Source organism: Chiloscyllium plagiosum, unplaced genomic scaffold (genome assembly GCF_037043375.1).
Source record: "Chiloscyllium plagiosum isolate Xiang-an unplaced genomic scaffold, Cpla_swu_hap1 HiC_scaffold_16, whole genome shotgun sequence".
In the NCBI taxonomy this organism is placed as follows: domain Eukaryota; kingdom Metazoa; phylum Chordata; class Chondrichthyes; order Orectolobiformes; family Hemiscylliidae; genus Chiloscyllium; species Chiloscyllium plagiosum.
The window spans coordinates 89,129,781-89,152,539 of record NW_028270154.1 but is presented as its reverse complement, the minus strand read 5'-3'; the positions used below and the strand labels follow the sequence as shown (position 1 = coordinate 89,152,539).

The 22,759-nt window shown below is 44.4% G+C and overlaps 1 gene segment (V, D, J or C); it reads right to left on the bottom strand.

The window, feature by feature from the left end:
• Nucleotides 1-5,363: 5,363 nt before the first annotated feature.
• On the bottom strand, nucleotides 5,364-21,299 carry LOC122556836 (Ig gamma chain C region-like). The segment is given in 6 exon segments: nucleotides 5,364-5,501; nucleotides 6,429-6,496; nucleotides 8,285-8,605; nucleotides 19,049-19,366; nucleotides 20,497-20,862; nucleotides 21,152-21,299. Coding segments are annotated over 5 exon segments (1,113 nt in total).
• Nucleotides 21,300-22,759: the final 1,460 nt, after the last annotated feature.

The following is a 22,759-nucleotide window of genomic DNA, read 5'->3' as shown; positions in this document are numbered from 1 at the left end:
GTGGGACCACGTTAGCCAACCTCCAATCTTCTGGCACCTCACCTGTGACTATCGATGGCACAAATACCTCAGCAGGAGGCCCAGCAATCACTACCCTAGCTTCCCAAAGAGTTCTCGGGTACACCTGATCAGGTCTTGGGGATTTATCTACCTTTATGCATTTCAAGACATTCAGCACTTCCTCCTCTGTAAATTGGACAGCAAATTACTGTTAACTCTCTGTATGACAGCTAAGATGAACAAAATCATTTGTCTACGCTGGAGTCTTCATTCAATGCTGCTTGTTCAAAACTCAGTGTGCCATCTCCAGTTTAAATGTCCAATCACTGTTAGCTAATGAGTGTGTTGCTATCCACAAGGCTTTGCTATTTCAAGATTAACACTATAGATGGTAGCCATAATGTGGAGGTGCCAGTGTTGGACTGGGATGGCTATGGTCAGAATCACATGACACCAGATTATAGTCTAACAGGTTTATTTGAAATGACAAGCTTTCGGAGTGCTTGTTAGCTGATGAAGGGCAACACTCCAAAAACTTGTGATTTTAAATAAACCTGTTGGGCTATAACCTGGTGTCATGTGATTTCTATAGGTGATGACACTGAAGTACAGATGATGCTTTCAATCCAGCACTTGGTGATGGTGCTCAAGTCATCATGTAAGACATTAATTAAAGATGTGTTTAATTGTGTTCTAATTGTGATCCCATTTGGAGTCGCCCATAATCTTGTGAATTGGTACATGTGTTTTCATTCAGTTACAATGTTTTCAAAATCAAGATTTCATTTTTTCAAACAATTCAGATATGAAAAATATTGCAATATTATAGGACTGCAATTTTACAGATTTAAGTTGCAAAAGACAGGATATCAAAAAGAACCCTCTTTGGTTAAATGGTAAGGGGCAAAGATTTAGCACAACAACAAATAGGTGTTTAAATTAATTTTGAAGTTGGGTAGTTATTAAAAGCAGAGCTATTTGCCTTCCTAAAATTGACAAATATAGGTATTACAAAATTAGAAGGTGATGGCCAAGTGGTATCGCTGCACTATTAATCCAGAGATCCAGGTAATGTTCTGGGGACCCACATTTGAATCCCACCACAGCAGATGGGGGAGATTGAAATCAATAAAAATCTGGAATTAAGATTATTGTGAGGATCATTATCCATTGTCCCAAAAAACACCCCATCCAGTTCACTAATTTCCTTTAACAAAGGAAACTCCCCAAGTGGTCTGGACTCCATGTGACTATGGCAGTGTGGTTCACTCTTAACTGCTCTTAGGGATGAGCAATAAATGCTAGCCTAGCCAGTGATGCCCTTACCCTGTTAATAAATTTTTAAAATTCCCGTTTAATGATAAATTAGGATTGAAGTAAATTCTCATGTTTTGGCCTCAACTATTGGTCTTGTTCTAATGCAGGGTTGGTTACTGTTTTACTCATAGATCCACTTTGAGTTTAATGATCTCATCTTGTTTATACTTTATTCTGTTTAGTTGAAATCCTCCTTCATAGAACAGCTCTGGGTGTGTAACTGGCCTATGATGGTGTTTATGATTCAGACAAGTGTTCTCATTTCATTTAACCCCATCAACATATTCTTTATCTGCTGCCTTCATGTGTTTTATCTACTTTCACCCTCAAATGTGTCTATGGTGTTTCATTCAGCTATTCTGTAGGAGTGAGTTCTATGTTCTAACCACTCATTGGATACATGAATGAATACCTCATGTTTATGATGCCTGCCTTTGGTTTCCTCCAAAATCACGACACATCGTTGTATCTCAGGCAAAAGCCCTTCATCTGGGTTCCAGCACCACTCTAATCTCCAGCATCTGCAGTACTCACTTTGCATCTATCATTTAAAATCTTAAAGATCTCTCTTTGGTCCAACCTTAATTGAGGGAAATATTTACTGACTGTTACAACTTCAGTTCTTGTGTAGAATTATTTTCTATTACCTGTGATGGCAGAGTGTTTCATTTTTGTAAATACGCTTTCAGGCACCCTTACCGATTACAAGTTTCATAGAACATTACAGCATAGTACAAACCATTTGGCCCTCAATGTTGTGCCAACCTGTGGAATCACTCTGAAGCCTAGCTGTCCTATGCTATTCCATTTTCATCCATATGTTTATCCAATGACCATTTAACTGCTTTTAAAGTTGGTAAGTCTGCCACAGTTGCAGGCAGTGCGTTCCACGCCCCATTACTCTGAGTAAATAAACTACCTTTGACATCTGTCCTATATTTATCACTTCTCAATTAAAAGCTATGTCCCCTCGTGCTAGCTGTCACCATCCAAGGAAAAAGGCTCTCACTGTCCACCCTATCATATATGTCTCAATTAAAACACTTCTTAACCACCTTCTCTCCAACGAAAACAGTCTCAAGTCCCTCAGCCTTTCCTCATAAGACCTTTCCTCCTAGACAACACCCTAGTAAGTCTCCTCTGAACCCTTTCCGAAGCTTCCACATCGTTCCTATAATGCGGTGATCAGAACTGTACACAATACTCCAAGTGCCGCCACGCCAGAGTTTTGTACAGCTGCAGCATAACCTCATTGTTCCAAAACTCAATCTCTCCACCAATAAAAGCTAACCTGTCATATGCCTCATTAATAACCGTATCAACCTGGGTGGCAACTTTCAGGGATCTGTGTACACCGATACTGGGATCTCTCTGCTTATCTACACTACCAAGAACCTTACCATTAGCCCAGTACTCTGCATTCCTGTTACTCCTTTGAAAGTGAATTACCTCACGCTTTTCCACATTAAACTCCATCTGCCACCTCTCATCCCAGCTCTGCAGCTTATCTATGTCCCTCTGTAACCCTGCAACATCTTCAGCACTATCCACAACTCTACTGACCTTAGTGTCATCCACAAATTTACTAACCCATCCTCCTATGCCCTCATCCAGTTCATTTATAAAAATGACAAACAGCGGTGGCCCCAATACAGATCCTTGCAGTACACCACTCGTAACTGAAAACCAGGATGAACGTTTCCCATCAGCCACCACCCTCTGTCTTCTTTCAGCTAACCAACTCTGATCTGAACTGCTAAATCACCCTCAATCCCATGCCTCTATATTTTGTGCAATAGCCTAACTTGGGGAACCTTATCAAATGCCTTACTGAAATCAATATACACCACATCATCTGCTTTACCCTCATCCACCTGCTTGGTCACCATCTCAAAGAACTCAATAAGGTTTATGAGGCACAACCTACCCTTCACAAAACTGTGTTGACTATCCCTAATCAACTTATTCCTCTCTAGATGATTACAAGTCCTATCTCTTATTACCCTTTCCAATACTTTACCCACAACCAAAGTAAGGCTCACTGGTCTATAATTACCAGGGTCGTCTCTACTCCCCTCCTTGAACAAGGGGACATTTACTATCCTCCAGTCTTCTGGCACTATTCCTGTAGACAATGACAGCATGAGGATCAAAGCCAAAGGCTCTGCAATCTCCTCTCTGGCTTCCCAAACAATCCTGGGATAAATCCCATTTGGCCTGGAGACTTATCTATTTTTATACTTTCCAGAATTGCTAACACCACCTCCTTCCCAATGTCAATCCCATCTGGTCTAGTAGCCTGTATCTCAGTATTCTCCTTGACAATATTGTCTTTTTCCAGTGTGAATACCAACGAAAAATATTCATTTAGCACTCCCCCGTCTCCTCAGACTCCACACACAACTTTCCACCACTGTCCTTAGTTGGCTCTAATCTTTCTCTCGTCGTTCTTTTATTCCTGATATTCCTACAGAAAGCTTTAGAGTTTTCCTTGATCCTATCCACCAATGATTTCTCATGTCCCCTCCTGGCTCTTCTGAGCTCTGTCTTTAGGTCTTTCCTGGCTAACTTGTAAATTTCAAGTGTCTTTACTGAACCTTCATGTCTCATCCTAACTGAAGCCTCCTCCTTTCTCTTGACAAGATTCAACTTCCTTAGTAAACCACGGCTCCATCGCTCGACCACTTCCTCCCTGTCTGACAGGTACATACTTAACAAGGACATGCAGTAGCTATTCCTTGAATAAGTTCCACATTTCAATTGTGCCCATCCCCTGCAGTTTCCTTCCTCATCCTATGCATCCTAAATCTTGCCTAATCACATCATTGCCTTTTTCCCCAGCTATAACTCTTGCCCTGCAGTATAGACCTATTCCTTTCCATCACTAAAGTAAACATAACCGATCTGTGGTCATGATCACGAAAGTGCTCACCTCCCTCCAAATCTAACACCTGGCCGGGTTCGTTACCCAGTACCAAATCTAATGTGGCCTCGCCCCCTTGTTGGCCTGTCTACATACTGTGTCAGGAAACCCTCCTGCACACATTGGACAAAAACTGACCCATCTCAAGTACTCTAACTCTAGTATTTCCAGTGAATATTTGGAAAGTTAAACCCCCCATAACAACTAGCCTGTTACACTCGTTCGGATCTAGAATTATCGTTTAACCATTTGTGGATGGTTGTAGGAAGGTTGTGCCTGGACTTTGTGTCTTAATATTTCCCATTGAAACAGGAGAGGCATTGTTCTGTATCGTTGGGATAAGTGCAAATTCCTAATAGGAATATGCTCGCCAAACTATGGGCTTGAAATGATTAATAGCCAATGCTCAGTGCATCATCCATCTCCAAAGCCATCACTCAAATGAACCAACAGCTGGAGAAAGCTAATAGATAGAGTTGGACCTGTATACTTCAGAGCTCCCTTGGCAAGGATATATTGAAATAATCAAAATTAATTCAAGGTAAATGTTCATTATTCTTCGTAAAATCTGTACTGTGAACTGAGCAAGCTGTGGGTGTATATATAGTTCCTTAAATGCAAATTCTGCACTTTGACTGATATCAGGATCTGAATCTCTCCAACAAAGAGAGGCTCTACATAATCATTTACTCCTGATCAGCTCCCAGGCCAAATCATGTTGAAAATCATGTTCTGGGGTCCTGATGCAGATTTTCTCTTCATGGCTAAAATCACACTCACGCAGCAAGTGTTCTGTTTTGATTTGCCATTCCTTATAGTTTTCTGTAATTCATTGATCTCTTTGACTGCTTCTGCACAACTGTTGTGGAACAATGCAAAGTGGAACATTAAATGAGAAACAAGGCAGGTACAGTCTGTAATCACAATGAGCTGGGTGAGCAGAATTCTGCATGGAGGGATGAGACAAGGAATTCATACAGAAAGGTGTACAATTTGCAACTCAGAAGAAATAGGCCATTCACTGATTATATTTTAATGTAATGAAGAATGCAAAAATATATCCATGCCTTAAAAATGCATAGTTTTTAAAATGACAGCATTGAATGACATGAGGGGCTAAATGGTCTACTCTTTGTGTGCACCTTTGTTTCAACATAATAACAATATGCCAAGAAATCAAACATTTTTGTAATTCCCAAATATCTCCAAGGTATAATTCCAGGCAAAGTCTCCATCCTTTGCTGTTCCCTTGTTGGTTTTGCTGAAATAAAAGAAAGATCTTGAGAAGGTAAACCCAGAAAACTAACATGAAGATCTTCAGGCAGCTGCTCCGCACTTAATGTTTGAAATAAAAACAAGACAAAATGCTGGCAATGCAAAACAGATCAGCATTCACCAAGTCACTGACCTTCCTGATTTTGGCATATATTAAAATCCTGGGGCTTCCACTTTAATGGAATTGTCTGCTCACCGACACCAGATGGAAGGCAAGGGTTCAAGAAGGCAGTTCATTACCACCTTTCCAAGGGTAAGGAAGCAGAGGTAAGAAGTGCTGACCTAGCAGGCAATGCCCACACCGTGTGAATGAATAAGAAGAGAATTGTGACTCCTTATCCTTAAAATTATAAATCTCTTCGTGGGGTTTAAATAGCAAACTGCAAATTAATTGGTGAAAACTTGATCAGATATTATATCAAGTTGTTTTGAAGTCTGTACAAGAATTGCATCAATGATAATTTAGATTAGATTCCCTACAGTATGGAAACAGGACCTCCGGCCCAACAACTCCACACTGACCATTCCTTATAGGAGTAATCCACCCAGACCCATTCCCTAACCTTTATTTACCCCTGACTAATGCACCTAACACTACAGGCCATTTAGCCTGGCCAATTCACCTGACCTGCACATCTTTGTGATGGTGGGAGGAAACTGGAGCACCCGGAGGAAACCCACGCAATCACAGGGAGAACATACAAACCCCACACAGACAGACAGTCACCCGAGGTGGGAATTGAACCCGGGTCCCTAGCGCTGTGAGGCAGCAGTGCTAACCACTGAGCCACCCACTTTCACTGGATATGGAAAAGACTTGATAAAATGTAAATCAGTCTCCAAAACTCAGCAAAATTATGTGACGCAGAATCACCTCCCCTGTGCTCAAAGCATATGATTTTTGTACAGATACCTTTAATTAGGTGTTTTCGAATACTGACTCATGTCTGGTGATCGGGCTCAGCATTTCAATGACGTTTGCTGCATCAAGAAATTGAAAACATTTGCTTTACATCAAAGTTTCTTTAATCTCATTTAGTATGTATCGTTCAAAAATGTCACTGTCTTCTCAATAACACCTGCCCACTATCATAAGGTCAGAAATAGGGGAGGTTTGCCGTTGATTCAACAATGTTCAGCACCATCCATGACTTCTCAGATACAGAGACAAAAAAAAAGCTGCAGATGCTGCCTGGCTTGCTGTGTTCTCCCAGCTTCCTGCCTATTTTGGATTGCAGCAGCAGGAGCCTGGGAGACCACAGCAAGCCGGGCAGCATCAGGAGGCTGGGGAACACAACAAGCCGGGCAGCATCAGGAGGCTGGGAGACCACAGCAAGCCGGGCAGCATCAGGAGGCTGGGAGACCACAGCAAGCCGGGCAGCATCAGGAGGCTGGGAGACCACAGCAAGCCGGGCAGCATCAGGAGGCTGGGGAACACAACAAGCCGGGCAGCATCAGGAGGCGGGGGGATCACAACAAGCCGGGCAGCATCAGGAGGCTGGGAGACCACAGCAAGCCGGGCAGCATCAGGAGGTGCCCTGAAAAGGGCTACACAGCTCCTTCCTGATGAAGTGCTTATGCTGATTCTCCTGCTCCTCTGATGGTGCCTGACCTGCTGCGCTTTTCCAGCACCACACTTGACTCTGATCTCCAGCATCTGCAGTCCTCCAATAAGTTCTCCTTATTTATCGATCAAGCCAGTTTAATCTTCCACAACTTAATTAAGTGACTTGGCATTGTATTTTGTTTTATAATGCTGTCTAAAGCATCTTATGATGTTTTATTTTGTCATAAGCATCGTAAAATAGATCTTTGTGGCACTGGTTTTATTGGTGGATGATCGTGGTAACCAGTCCTGACTCTCCAATTTTGTATATCCTTCAAGTTTCCTTTTAAACATCCTTTTAATCTGTATCCATCTCTCTTATTGGCAGTGCCTTACAAATCCTCACAACCCATTGCATAAAATAAATGTCCTGTTCAGGTTTACCGCTGGCTCTTCTGCTTATCTTAAATCTATGCTATCTCCTTCTTGACCTTGCAGTAATTGAAAATAGTTCCTCGTTCTTTACTCTCCCACCCCTTGTGATTTTAAATAGCTTTACCAAATCTCCCCTTAGCATTCTTTGCTGTTAGGGGAACAAGATGGGGTAATACCTGTACTAAACAGTAGTCCCCGTTCAACTGTGCATAGAGTGCGATTAAACCAGTCTTACCAGTCTCTGTGCTGGAGGAAGAAGTGGTTATCTTGTAGGTGATAGTAACAGCAGCAATAATTAAAAGCAAGCCACCGACAACAGTCACAATGCGCAGAGGAGTCATTATCCCTGGAGTTCCACTGGAAATCCCTGTTTTTAATCCAAGGCGATAATAGAACTTTATTGAGTGGGGATGGAGTTATAGTCAGAATTAAACAATTTCCTGATTCAGGAGCAAGATGTGAGTTTTAAATGGAGTGACACAACTTAATCCTTTTGCTTCCTGTAAACCAATGTGAGTATGTAAAAACCAGTCCCATCCACAGCTAATCAGTAGCTAATGCATTACATGTCTCTACTGTTTTCACAGAACAACCCCTCAAAACAAAGCCTTCTGCAGAAAGTAAAACTTTGGAGGATTGTTTCCAGGAGTCCAAGTTAATAATTGACTGTTGGTTCGCCTGTTCCTTTTGTAACTGCAACCCTCCCCTGTCACTCAGACACCTCCCCCTCCCATTCACACCTGTACACACACAATACACCACATTCTCACAACTGATGTGGGTCTTACCCAGATACTTAGTGACCGCTCTCTGTAGCGTCTGTACCAGGGACACATGGTTCACTTCACACCAGTAAGTATGGTTGCTCTCCCACTCTGCTGTCGGCACAGTCAGCTGGCTCAGTGTCCGGTAGGTGCCTGTACTGCCCAAAGCCACTGCAAACTGGGTCACTCCCATATCCACTGGACCATTCTCATCTCTCCAAGTCACAGAAATATCGGCAGGGTAAAAATCTGACACCAAACAGGTCACTGTGACATTTTGCCCGGCAGAGACAGCATCGGATCGAGGAGAGATCAGCTGGATCACAGGCTCCTGAATGTAACCATCTCCAGCAAAGACAGGAACAGATCGTTAGATAAACAAATATTTACAACTTTATCATAGTCACCAAGTCAAATGTATTTCAGAAAAGTTAAGTGAAGGCAGAGAGCAGTGACTTTCTTGGTTTACAGCATCAATAATGTAACACTCCAAGCTCGAAGCAGAAAGTGGGATGTTAATGTTGGGATGCATTCTGGCATAGCCCTGATTACTCATACATCAGGTGAAGCACTTGATGATTCATAAATGGATAAACTATAAGGAAATGCCAGTCAGACTGCAATGATCGAGCTCTTTGGTGAATAATAAACTACAAGCACAAGGCAGAATGGAGGGAGGTGGGAACCTATCCATTCTCTTCATAGTAGATGCAATTGATTCTGTTCCTGACTTCCCCTAATCTATAGCATAAGCAAGAGTTGAGAGTGTGGCACTGGAAAAGCACAAGCAGGCAGGCAGAATCTGAGGAGCAGGAGAATCATCGTTTTGGGTAGGAGCCCTTCATCAGGAAGCCCTTCATAAGCAAGCTGAGCAATCATACGCATAGCTTCCAGGGAGAGAGACTATAAAGGCATCTTAGTCCCACTTCTGATGAAAAGTAGTGAACTCAGCACTGATCTTTATAATCAGACTCAACCACCATTTTATACTCTTCCACATAACCTCAAATAAACACAAATCAATGAGTTAAAAAAATCCAATTCATGGGTATGATATTGAAATCCTCCCACTTGGTCCATTCCTGGGGTTCTACAGAACCTGGTGCTGGGGCCCTTGCTGGTTGGGATGTACATTATTGATTTGGTTCTAAAGATAGGAGGTCCATTCAAGAAGTTTGCAGATGACATGGAATGAAATTTGATTGGGTGATAGATAGTGACGAGGAGAGTTGTAAATTTCAGGAGCGTATCAACAGACTGGTCAGGTGGACAGAGAAGCAGCAAATGGAATGTAACCTGGAAACATGTGAGTTTGGGAACTGCTACCAAGGCAAGGAATGGGGAGACCCTGTAAAGTACTGAATATTATTGGGATTTTGATGTGCATATCCGGACACTGCTGAAGATAGGAAAACATGTATCCCACATGCTTCCTTATCTACGTGTCTACTGGCTGAGGCATACAAGTGCAGGGAGCTTATGCTGGAATGAAAACAGAAGTGTTGGAGAAACTCAGCTGGTCTGGAAAGATCAGTGGCGAGAGAAACAGTTAATATTTAAAGTGTAAAGACTCCTCTTCACCTGATGTATCCCAACCAGCAAGGGCCCCAGCACTAGGTTCTGTGGAACCCCAGGTATGGACCAAGTGGGAGGATTTCAATATCATACCCATGAGTTGGATTATTTTACTCATTGATCTTGTGTTTATTTGAGGTTATGTGAAAAAGTATAAATGGTGGTTGGGTCTGACCCTACAAGGATCAGTGCTGGGTTCAGTACTTTTCATCATTTACATAAATGATTTGGATGAGAGCATAAGAGGTACAGCTAGCAAGTTTGTAGATGACACCAAAATTGGAGGTGTAGTGGACAGCGAAGAAGGTTCCCTCAGATTACGGCGGTATCTTGATCAAATGGGCTGAGATGTGGCAGATGGAGTTTAATTCAGATAAATGTGAGGTGCTGCATTTTGGGAAAGCAAACCTTAGCAGGACTTATACACTTAATGGTAAGGTCCGAGGGAGTGTTGCTGAACAAAGAGACCTTGGAGTGCAGGTTCATAGCTCCTTGAAAGTAGAGTTGCAGGTAGATAGGACAGTGAAGAAGGTGTTTGGTATGCTTTCCTTTATTGGTTAGAGTATTGAGTACAGGAATTGGGAGGTCATGTTGCAACTGTACAGGATATTGGTTAGGCCACTTTTGGAATGTTGCATGCATTTGTGGTCTCCTTCCTATCGGAAAGATATTGTGAAACTTGAAAGGGTTCAGAAACGATTTACAATGATATGGCCCAGGTTGGAGGATTTGAGCTACAGGGAGAGGTTGAATAGGCTGGGGCTGTTTTCTCTGGAACCTGAGGGGAGACCTTATAGAGGTGTATAAAATCATGAGGGCATGGATAGGATAAATAGACAAAGTCTCTTCACTGGGGTGGGGGAGTCCAGAACTAGGGGGCATGGGTTTAGGGTGAGAGGGGAGAGATATAAAAGAGACCTAAGGGGCAACTTTTTCACACACACGGTGGTGCGGGTATGGAATGAGCTGCCAGAGGAAGTGGTGGAGTCTGGTACAATTGCAACATTTAAAAGGCATTTGGATGGGTATATGAATAGGAAGGGTTTGGAGGGATATGGGTCGGGTGCTGGCAGGTGGGGCTAGATTGGGTTGGGATATCTGGTCAGCATGGATGGGTTGGGCTGAAGGGTCTGTTTCCGTGCTGTACATCTCTATGACTCTATGATTGGGGTACAGTGAGCAGATCTGGTCACTGCTTTGTAGGAAGGATATGATTGTGCAGAGGAAACTCATCAGGATGTTGCCTGGAGCATCTGAGCTGTGAGGAATGATTGGATGCACTGAGGTTGGTATCCCTGGAGCAGTGAGGCCAGACAGGAGGCTAATAGAGGTGTGTAAGATTATATGGGGTGTAGATGGGCTGGAGAGAAAGGCACTTTTTCCATGAGTAACATGGTCAATAACCTGCATAAAGAACCTACCTCTGCTGTCTGCTCAAGAAATCTTTATGCAAAGAGTTGCCTGTGGTGGTGGTGGTGGAGGCAGAGTCATTAGAGACATTTAAGCGACTGCTGGACATGCACATGGAGAGCAGTGAATTGAGGAGTGCGTAGGTTAGGTTATTTTATTTTACATTAGGACTAATCCTCGGCACAACATCGTGGGCTGAAGGGCCTGTTCTCTAGCCAGGGAGTATAGGTTTAAGGTGAGAGGCAGCAGACTAAGAAAGGGGTTTTGGAGGATTATGGGAGTCCTGAAGTCACTGCTGGGAAGGATGCTAGAGTCAGACATTTTCTTGATATTTCAGCAGTATTTAGAAATTTACTTGCACTGCCATAACCCGCAGGACCATCAGCTAAAAGCTGGGAAATGGATTAATCTGGTCAGATCTTTGTCAACCAGAATAGGAATGATGGGCTGATTGGCCTCCTCTTGCTGCAATTGTCTCTGAGTTTCTGGATGACCAAAGTGCACTAGTTGAAAGCAACTGAGTAACTAATCATAAAAGACTTATTTTTAAAAATACAGGTATACCTCTGTTAATACAATGACCCCTCATAAAAGAGTTTGAAGTTGTAAAATAGACTATTAGCAATCTCTGTCTCTACTGTTTTAGTATTTATTTACCTGCATTTCTTTATTAATTTTAGCAAAGTGTGGAATATGTAGCCTATAGGGACAACAAATGTTATAACTGGGCAGAGGGCTAACAGGAGTCCAGTCATGTTAGGAGACATAAGCAGTGGTTAGCACTGGTGCCAGGGACCTGGGTTCGATTCCAGCCTCGGGTGATTGTGTGGAGTTTGCACGTTCTCCCCGTGTCTGCGTGGGTTTCCTCCGGGTGCTCCAGTTTCCTCCCACAGTCCAAAGATGTGCAGGTTTGGGTGGATTGGCCACGCTGAAGTGTTGAGAGTGTGGTGCTGGAAATGCACAGCAGGTCAGGCAGCATCCGAGGAGCCCTTCATCAAAAATGAGGCTGGGAGCCTAGGGGGTGGTGAGATAAATGGGAGGAGAGTAGGGCTGGGGACAAGGTAGCTGAGAGTGCAATAGGTGGATGGAAGTGGGGTTAAAGGTGATAGGGTGGAGAGGAGGCTGGAGCAGATGGGTGGGAAGGAAGATTGGTAGGTCATGAGGGTGGTGCCGAGTGGGAAGGTTGGATCTGGGATAAGGTGGGAGGAGGGGACATGAGGAAACTGGTGAAATCCACATTGATGCCTTGGGGTTGAAGTGTTCCGAGGCAGAAGATGAGGCGTTCTTCCTCCAGGCGGGTGGTGAGGGAGCGGCGGTGGAGGAGGCCCAAGACCTCCATGTCCTCGGCAGAGTGGGAGGGGGAGTTGAAATGTTGGGCCACAGGGCGGTGTGGTTGATTGATGTGGGTGTCCCGGAGATGTTCCCTAAAGCACTCTACTAGGAGGCGCCCAGTCTCCCCAATGTAGAGGAGACTGCATCGGGAGCAACGGAAACAATAAATGATATTAGTGGATGTGCAAGTAAAACTCTGGATGTGGAAGGCTCCTTTGGGGCCTCGGATGGAGGTGAGGGAGGAGGTGTGGGCGCAGGTTTTTCAATTCCTGCGGTGGCAGGGGAAGATGCCGGGAGGGGAAGGTGGGTTGGTGTGGGGCGTGGACCTGATGAGGAAGTCATGGAAGGAATGGTGTTTGTGGAAAGAGGATAGGATGGGGAGAGAAATATATCTCTGGTAGTGGGGTCCATTTGTAGGTGGCGGAAATGGGGGAGGATGATGCGATGTACACGAAGGTTGGTGGGGTGGAAGGTGAGGACCGGGGGGAGTTCTGTCCTTGTTGTGTTTAGGCGGGGTGCTCAAGTATCCCATAGTGTTCAGGGATATGGAGGCTGGGTGGTTTAGCCATGGGGAATACAGGGTTACAGGCATAGGGGGTGAGTCTGGGTGGGATGCTGTTCAGAGGGGCAGTTTGACTTGGGCAGAATGGCCTGCTTCCACAGTGTAGGGATTCTACGAGGAGAAACAGATACAAAATCGATAGTTAATAGAGCAAATAGCGCCAGACAGAACCAGGTAAGGGCAAGATAAAGTAGGCCTGCTGGGGTGAGTAAAAGGTGTTTATCTGAGACTGCAGACATCTGCTTTTCATCTGATTATCATAGGAACATAAAATCATACAATACAGAGGGGGCCCTTTCTGCATGTATTAATTATGCACAAACAAGATTGCAATTCGAGTAATGAACGGTGTATACAACAGGATGTGTTTTAAAAATGTGTTCTCTTGTATTTGACAGAATTCTGTTCAAGTGAGTCTAGAGTACGCTCTCCCTGTGGGTGCATGATGTGGAGGTGCCAGTGTTGGACTGGGGTGGACGAGATCAGAAGTCACATGACACCAGGTTATAGTCCGACAGATTTATTTGAAATCACAAACTTTTTGAGCACTGCCCCTTCATCAGGTGAAGTCACAACAAGAATTCAACAGTCATGACTTTGGTCTCCTCAAGGATATTTCATGCTTGAGTAGATGCAGGGATTTTAGAACATGATATCAATTTGAATGGAATATAAGGTTGTAGTAGGAAGGAGGAATGAGAATCTTTAGAAGAAACTTCACAGGATTCAAGTTAGACTTTAGGTAGTTTTAAGACACATTTAATATTCCAGGATATCTTGAGAAAACATTTAAAGACAATAAGATTCCATGTCCTTACCATTTATTTTCCTCAAGCTGTGCCTCACAGGAGTTGACAACAAAACATGTTGAATTTGACAAGTGAACAAAGATCCACATTCCCACTCATGGACAGTAACTGTGAACTCACTTCTGGGACTGTAACTCCCATTTGTATTTAAAGCTGGTGGAAGTGTTTTCGAACTAAAAGTTGTATTACAGTTATTAACTAGCCAGCCAAACACAATGTCTTTGGGATAAAATCCAACCACCAGACACACAATTGTTGTAGTTTTCTTCACACCAACCTCTTCAGAAGTTGGAGGAAGCACATAGACAGATGGTGGGATCAAATCTAAACGAGTAGAAGTGGTTATTGGTCAGAACAGTACTCTTCCAAAGTCAATTCAGAAGCAACAGAGTACTTTGCATTTAGATATCAAAACTTCAGGACATCCCAAAACACGTTAGAGCCACTGAATGCAGTTGCTGTAACTTTGCAAAAAAAAGTGGGATTTAATTTTCACTCAGTAAAATCCCATAAATGGCAATGAAATGAATGTCAAATGGAATATTAAGAAAATAAAACTTATTTGTTTTAATCTTATTCATATATCAAAACAATATTTTCTCCAAGGTAGCGTGGTGTAATAATGGTTCCAGGCTAAGGAAGGCCCAGGGCCCATCTAACATGGTAGTTTACAGAGTTCCTATAATTAATTTTGAATAACATTGAATCCCATAAATTGACAAGACTCTTCCCAGTTCTTGCCTAAACATGTGAAGGTTTCTTGTTCAAGCATGCATGTCAAAAATCTATTCCATATTCTTCCACCCTGATGGAAGAAGACATGGCCTTTTTTATCCAGCCTCTAACTGATGCTTTGATTCTGTATGTGACTGCAATGCTTACTCTGATCATAACCTTTCATAATTTCATTCGTAACAAGGAGTGAAGTTTCACAGCTGTTGAGGGTGGTACATGTGTGAAATGAACTGGCAGAGGAAGTGGTGGAGGCTGGTACAATTACAGCATTTAAAAGGCATCTGGATGGGTACATGAATAGGAAGGGTTTAGAGGGATATGGGCCAAATGCTGACAAATGGGGCTAGATTAATTTAGGATATCTGGTCAGCATGGATGAGTTGAACCAAAAGGTCTGTTTCTGTGCTGCGTAACTCTATGACTCTAGGGTATTATGAATGGAATCAAAATATAGTTATGGCGCAAGTAGATCATGAGAGTTAATAAACTCATTTTTGAGCTGTCACAGAAGAAGTAATTCCCTTTAGTTGTATTTTCTACTTTTTAAAGTGTCCCACATAAAAGTAACACTGTGGGTGACACGGTGGCTCAGTGGTTAGCACTGCTGCCTCACAGCACCAGGATCCCAAGTTCGATTCCTGCCCTGGGTGACTGTTGGAGTTTGCACGTTCTCCCTGTGTCTGTGTGGGTGTCCTCTGGGTACTCGGGTTTCCCCCCACAATCCAAAGATGTGCAGGTCAGGTGAATTGGCCATGCTAAATTGTCCATAATGATAGGTGCATTAGTCAGGGGTAAATGTAGGTGAATTGATCTGGGTGGATTGCTCTTCGGAGGGTCGGTGTGGACTTATTGGGCCAAAGGGTCTGTTTCCACACTGTAGGGAATCTAATAAAAAAAAACTGTCCTTACAGGATCAAATTCTTCTGATGTCAGAAATGGGTACACAAACGGTGATGCTACACAGGTTAGGATGAAGGTTTTAAGCTCAAAGCAAAGATCTAGTGGTCGTTTTAAAATAGTAACAGAGTTTGGAGAGTAGTCACACAGGAACTGTCTCCACTTGTTTGAATGAACTAAACTAGAGCCACAAATATAAGACAGTCCTGCATAAATCCACAAGGAAACTTATGGTATGAAACCTCTTTATCCATACCATGATGAGATTATGAAACTCCTTGCCACAGGGTACAGCTGATGTGAGGTGAGACACCAGCTGATGAGAGAGCATTGAGTAGAAGGTTACCTTGACAGACATGGAGGTTCGAGTGGAACATTAATAGTGACGTGGACTAGTTGGATTGAATGGGCCATTTCTGTGCTCTGTATTCTTTGTAGTTCTACACATGAAAAATCAATTGTTGCACAGTCCACTTGCACAGCATTATTGGTTCAAAGCTGCCAGGAATATCAGCACATTTCAGGTTGAATCTGTCGAATCAGTGAACAACTGGAGGAATTGAAACATAGGACAGTTATACGCCAAACCTGCTCCCATGTTGAAATTGTGAAATTCTACAGCTTTAAGCAGGATCTTCAAATTTGCCACATTGCTGAGATACATAAGTACAAGTGGGCTTGTTTTAAAAGTATGTTAAAAATTTACAAAAAAGCTCAGGACTGTATGTCAATCAAACAATTGAGTTGCATCAGGCTAACTTTAATGGTATTTTCATTTGGAAGAAAGAACACAAGCTACTAAAAATTCTTAATTTTCCTCATAGACCCACTTTCAGCAAAATTTCACAAAGTTAGCTCTTGTAAATGTAGACGAAGGAAAATAAAAATATCATTGTGATTTTACAAAATGATTTCAAAGGAGATGGAACACAGCCTAACCAGTGTAATCCCAAATCCCTGTTGAACTCAATTTCCCAACTGTGCCCAAAGCAGGGACAACACATCTATCCTGGGACAGGCTAAGCAAAGACATGCCAGAGAATCCCTAGAGGCCTGGCACTCCAATCACAACGCCATAAACAAACACACAGATCTAGATGCCATCGCTCAACCCCTCAGAAAACAAACAGGAAATGACATCACCACAATCCCCAGGAACCCCATCCAGGAGAAAGATATAAATAGAAAGCAGGAGACAACAGCTTCACTTCACTTGGAGGTCGCCACTGATGATGTTACCTAGCCAGGTAATGAAACGTTTGGATATCAAACCTACAGCTCAGCGAGCAAACCTACACCCCAAAGCAGGGAGTTTACCTGTCCCAGGAGTCTGACTCTCTAGATATTCGGACCCATACATGAAGGAACTTGACCCTGGGATAATTCCCCTTTTCTGTTTTACCTCTAGCAAAGCTAAAGGAGTTATTGGAGATATGTTTGGACCCAAGAGCAGGGACAGCAAACATATCTATCAAAGGTAGAGCTAGGTGCAACAGCTACAGGAGGGCAAGAGGAGAAACCAGGGTGGTCCTGAGAGCAGATGTAGGAGAGAATGAGATTTTGGGAGACTTAGTGTGTAGCACAAGGGGGTAAAAATTATTTGTGAGTAGCTGGTGAGCTTTTTTTAAGGCTTAAGGTTGATTCTGTGAACTGAATTACTAATCTAATAGACAGGAACATAGCCAGGACTTCTAAAGCACATCCTGTTTCGATTAGATTAGATCAGGAATTCTATTTCTCATGTTCTGGATGTAGCCACGATGTGGAGGTGCCAATGTTGGATGGGGATGGACAAAGTCTGAAGTCACATGACACCAGGTTATAGTCAAACAGAAACAAAAACAGAGCTTTCTGGAAAAGCTCAGAAGATCTGGCAGCACCTGTGGAGCGAAATTGGAGTTAATGTTTTGGGTCTGGTGACCCTTCCAACAGATTTATTTGAAACCACAAGCTTTCAAAGCGCTGCCCCTTCATCAGGTGCAGAAATAAAGCAGCAGCACTCCAAAAGCTTGTGGTTTCAAATAAACCTGTTGGACTGTAACGTGGGGTCTTGTGACTTCTCACCATGTTCTGGATGGATTGACAGCTGTGGAGGAGCTTGAACAACGTTGAACCTATGTGCCTACCTCCTGGAGGTAGTACAATGACAGCCTGAGGGAATGTAGGAATCTTCATCAGATGGGCCATTGGGCTGAGGAGTGGCAGATGGAGTTCAATTTAGATAAATGTAAGGTGCGGCATTTTGGAAAAGCAAATCAGGGCATGACGTATACACTTAATGGTAAGATCCTAGAGAGTGTTGCTGAACAAAGAGACCTTGGAGTGCAGGTTCATAGTTCCTTGAAAGTAGAGTCGCAGTAGGTAGGTTAGTGAAGAAGGCGTTTGGTATGCTTTCCTTTATTGGTCAGTGCATTGAGTCTAGGAGTTGGGAGGTCATGTTGTGACTGTACAGGATTTTTATTAGGTCATTATTGGAATACTGTATGCAATTCTAGTCTCCCTCCTACAGAAAGGATATTGTGAAATTTGAAAGGGTTCAGAAAAACTTTGCAAGGACATGGCCAGGGTTGGAGGATTTGAGCTATAGGGAGAGGCTGAATAGGCTGGGGCTGTTTTTCTGGAGTGTCAGAGGCTGAGGGGTGTCTTACAGAGGTTTATAAAATCATGAGGGTCATGGATAGGATAAATAGACAAAGTCTTTTCCCTGGGGTGGGGGAGTCCAGAACTAGAGGGCATAGGTTTAGGGTGAGAGGGTAAAGATATAAAAGAGACCTAAGATCAGATTACTTACAGTGTGGAAACAGGCCCTTCGGGTCCACACCGATCCTCCAAAGAGCAACCCACCCAGACCCATTCCCCTACATTTATCCCTTCACTTTACACTACGGGCAATTCACCCTGACATGCACATTTTTTTGGACTGTGGGAAGAAACCGGAGCACCCAGAGGAAACCCACACAGACACGGGGAGAGTGTGCAAACTCCATACAGACCATTGCCGGGGGTGGGAATTGAACCTGGGTCTCTAGCACTATGAGGTAGCAGTGCTAACCACTGAGCCACCGTGCCACCTACTAAGGGGCAACCTTTTCACGCAGAGGGTGGTGCATGTATGGAATGAGCTGCTAAAGGAGGTGGTGGAGGCTGGTACAATTGCAACATTTAAAAGGCATCTGAGTGAGTATATGAACAGGAAGGATTTGGAGGGATATGGGCCAAATGCTGGCAAATGTGACTAGATTAATTTAGGATACCTGGTCAACATAGATGTGTTGGACTGAAGGGTCTGTTTCATTGCTGTACAGCTCTGTGACTGTATGACACAGGTCACCAGGCAGGTACAGAACGCTTCTATGAGGGGGAAGTCTCCCTGGCTGACTAGAATTCAGTTCCAAATACTTAATTCAAAAGTAGTTACAAGAAATTAATATATAAGATAGTGTGAATGAGGCTGTTAATTGAACTTACCATCTTTGCTGATTACTTTTCTGATGGGGGAAGACAGTGTTTTATGTGAAACCAGGCAGGTGTAGTGAAGACCATGAAGCCAGTGGTGTGTTGGCACTGTCAGCTCACTGATCATGGTGTAGCTGTCTTCTGATTCCATCAGTATCCCAGAGTTTGAAACCCCTGAGGACAGCTGGGTGCTGCCAACGTACCAAGACACCGAGACAGTGTCTGGATAGAAATCACTTACCACACAGACCAGTTTGCAGTCTGCCTGGAGAGAGACTTCCTCAGGCGATGGCTGAAGGAGCTCAACGGAAGGTAGTCTGGGTGTGACAGCTGGGTTGAGAAAATAAGGAACTGTTAGTTTAATTTCCTTCGAGTGAATCTGTCGGGATTTAGCCAGTTTTACACTGTGTTTTACCGCCACACTTTCTAACCTCACTTCAGCACCTCCTCAACATGAAGTTCACTTTTGTACTTTCCAAATCACTTTCTAAGCTTTTTTTTAAAATTACTTGTCATCAACTTATTCAGAGATGTTATTGCACAAGTTAGATGAAGGAAGCTGGCCTCCTGGTCTAGAGGTGAAGACATTGCCACTTCACCTCCCCAGCTCTTCAGCTTTCGCTTGTATGTTGCAGATCGGTTTGATGCTCTATGACCCACTGGTGACTCCTGGCTCAGTTCGCCCACTAGCTAACATTACACAAGCATGCTTCGCATTCTGCAGCTAATACCACGGCCTCAGCGCTCGGTAAAGTCCCACCCAGGTGCCTGGGTTAGAAGGCCAATGCTGCACCCACATTGAATGAGAGGGACAGGAAGCAGCAAATACTGCACTCTAGAAATGAGCCCCTCTGAGTCCCCACTGCCAAGCCAGCTCCCTGACTGATGGCTATTCCACACAGAGGAGGCAAGAAAACTGTTTGTTGGAGCCAATCAATTTCAGCCTCCCCCCTGCAATGAGGCTCATTCTGGACTGCTTGGAGGAGAGTGCCTGTGGTATTTCCACCTCCTCCAGCCTGGGAGAGAGAGGTTGCTGATCTCTCCTGGGCTTCATAATCATAGAAACCCCACAGTGTGGAATCAGAACATTCAGCCCAATGAGTCCCATACTGACTCTCCAAAGAGCATCTCACCCAATCTCTGTAATTCTGCATTTCCCGTGGCTAACCCGGACACTTATGGGGCAATTTAGCATGGCCAATCCACTCTAACCTGCACATCTTTGGACTGTGGGAAGAAACCAGAGCACACCCATGCAGACACAGGGAGAATGTGCAAACTCCACGCAGACAGTTGCCCGAGGCTGGAATCGAACCCAGGTCCCTGATGCTGTGAGGCTGCAGTGGTAACCACTGAGCCACCGTGCCACCCCAACTTGTGCATTAACTCTGCTTTCTCTTTGCACAGAGCTTTTCCAGTGATCTCTGTTTGTGTTGCTGAATTCTGAGGTTGACACTGACCTGGCTTCACATTAAGGATCACCGCACAGCCACACCATTCACTCGTCTTGACCACAGTGTCCTTACTCTGACAGTAAAACCTCCTGGAATCCTCCTTTTTGACCGTCTCGATGATTAAAGTGAGATCACTGTCATTGGTGGCAGAGAACCGGGGCTCGAAGCCGGGATGCTGGACAATGTCGGTCGATCCTGGGCTCATGGACAAGATCCATTTGATGTTGGTGGTGCCCACTGGCACGTAACCCCAGGTTAGCACGTGGTCATCCTGCTGCCTGCTGCTGAGACACCCCAGGCTCACTGTTTCACCCTCGCGGACATCGTGTACCGCCTGCAGAATGATCAAGTTGGCGTTGGAGAGCACTGCATCTGAACAAGGGAGAGAGAGAGAGAAAAACAGCAAGTCAGGGCAGCTTGAAATAAGTTACAAATGTTACGTTGGAGAGGCACAGCCAGTCAGGCAGCATCGAGGAGGAGAGGAATCAACATTTTGAGCATAAGCTCTTCATCAGAAATGCAAAGGGCTGAGGATAGAGACAGAATAGACAGAGAATTTGGAAACCTGGTGAGCTTTTTCAGCAATCTCTGTTTATGTTTCTGATTTCCAGTGTCCACAGATCTTTTGGTTTTCGTTTTGAGAGAGAGCTTAGCTCCTTACCTATCTGCCAGGCCACCAGCAACATACTCCAACAGCGCCTCTGCATTCTCGGCTCCCTTCACCCTGGCCCTGATCAGTTGGGAAGCTCAAGTGACTGTGTCACTGAGAGAAGTGAACAGTCAGCTCCTTCCTCATTTGTCCAAGTGCAGCAGAGAAGGGCAGGGCATGAAGGAAACTGCTCTAGAATTAACTCTTCAATTCATCTCAAACACAACCACCAACCCTTCCCTGTACGGAAAGAAAAAAGAAAACACTGGAAATCACTACAGGTCAGGCAGCTTGCTTTCTCTCTCTCTCTCTTTCCCTCTCTGGATGCTGCCTGACTCACTGTTATCTCCAGCATTTGCTGTTCTCAGTACAGACTCCATCGTCTGCTGTAATTAGTCCCAAAGTTGCATGACTCCTTGCCCTTGGAGGTGACCCAACCTCCACTCCACTCAGAGATGTCAGAGCAAGGGCCTGACCTGCAGAGAGTGGGCTGCACTCTCACTAAGTTCAGGAAAGCTCAGACAAGTCTGGCCACACCAAAAAAAGATCCTGAGGTTCCAGCTGCTTCCCACATTAACACCCCACCCTATTCCCACTTTAACAACCACCCCGTTCCCCCTTTAACACCCCACCCTGTTCCCCCTTTAACTCCCCACTCAGTTCCCTCTTTAACACCCAACCCTTTTCGCCCTTTAACACCGCACCCTGTTCCCACATTAACTCCCCACCCTGTTCCCACATTAACTCCCCACCCTGTTCCCACGTTAACACCCCACCCTGTTCCCACATTAACACCCCACTCTGTTCCCACATTAACTCCTCACCCTGTTCCCACGTTAACTCCTCACCCTGTTTCCACATTAACACCTCACCCTGTTCCCACATTAACTCCCCACCCTGTCCCCACATTAACTCCCCACCCTGTTCCCACACTAACCCCTCACCCAGTTCTCACAATAACTCCCCACCCTGTTCCCACATTAACTCCCCACCCTGTCCCCACACTAACCCCTCACCCAGTTCTCACAATAACTCCCCACCCTGTTCCCACATTAACTCCCCACCCTGTCCCCATATTAACTCCCCACCCTGTCCCCATATTAATACCCCACCCTGTTCCCACATTAACTCCCCACCCTGTCCCCATATTAACTCCCCACCCTGTTCCCACACTAACCCCTCACCCAGTTCTCACAATAACTCCCCACCCTGTTTCCACATTAATACCCCACCCTGTTCCCACATTAACACCCCACCCTGTTCCCACATTAACACCCCACCCTGTTCCCACATTAACTCCCCACCCTGATCCCAAATTAACTCCCCACCCTGTTCCCACATTAACACCCCATCCTGTTCCCACATTAACTCCCCACCCTGATCCCAAATTAACTCCCCACCCTGTTCCCACATTAACACCCCACCCTGTTCCCTCATTAACTCCCCAACCTGATCCCAAATTAACTCCCCACCCTGTTCCCACATTAACTCCTCACCCTGTTCCCAAATTAACTCCCCACCCTGTTCCCACATTAATATCCCACCCTGTTCCCTCATTAAAACCCCACCCTGTCCCCACATTAATATCCCACCCTTCTCCCACATTAACATCCTGCCCTG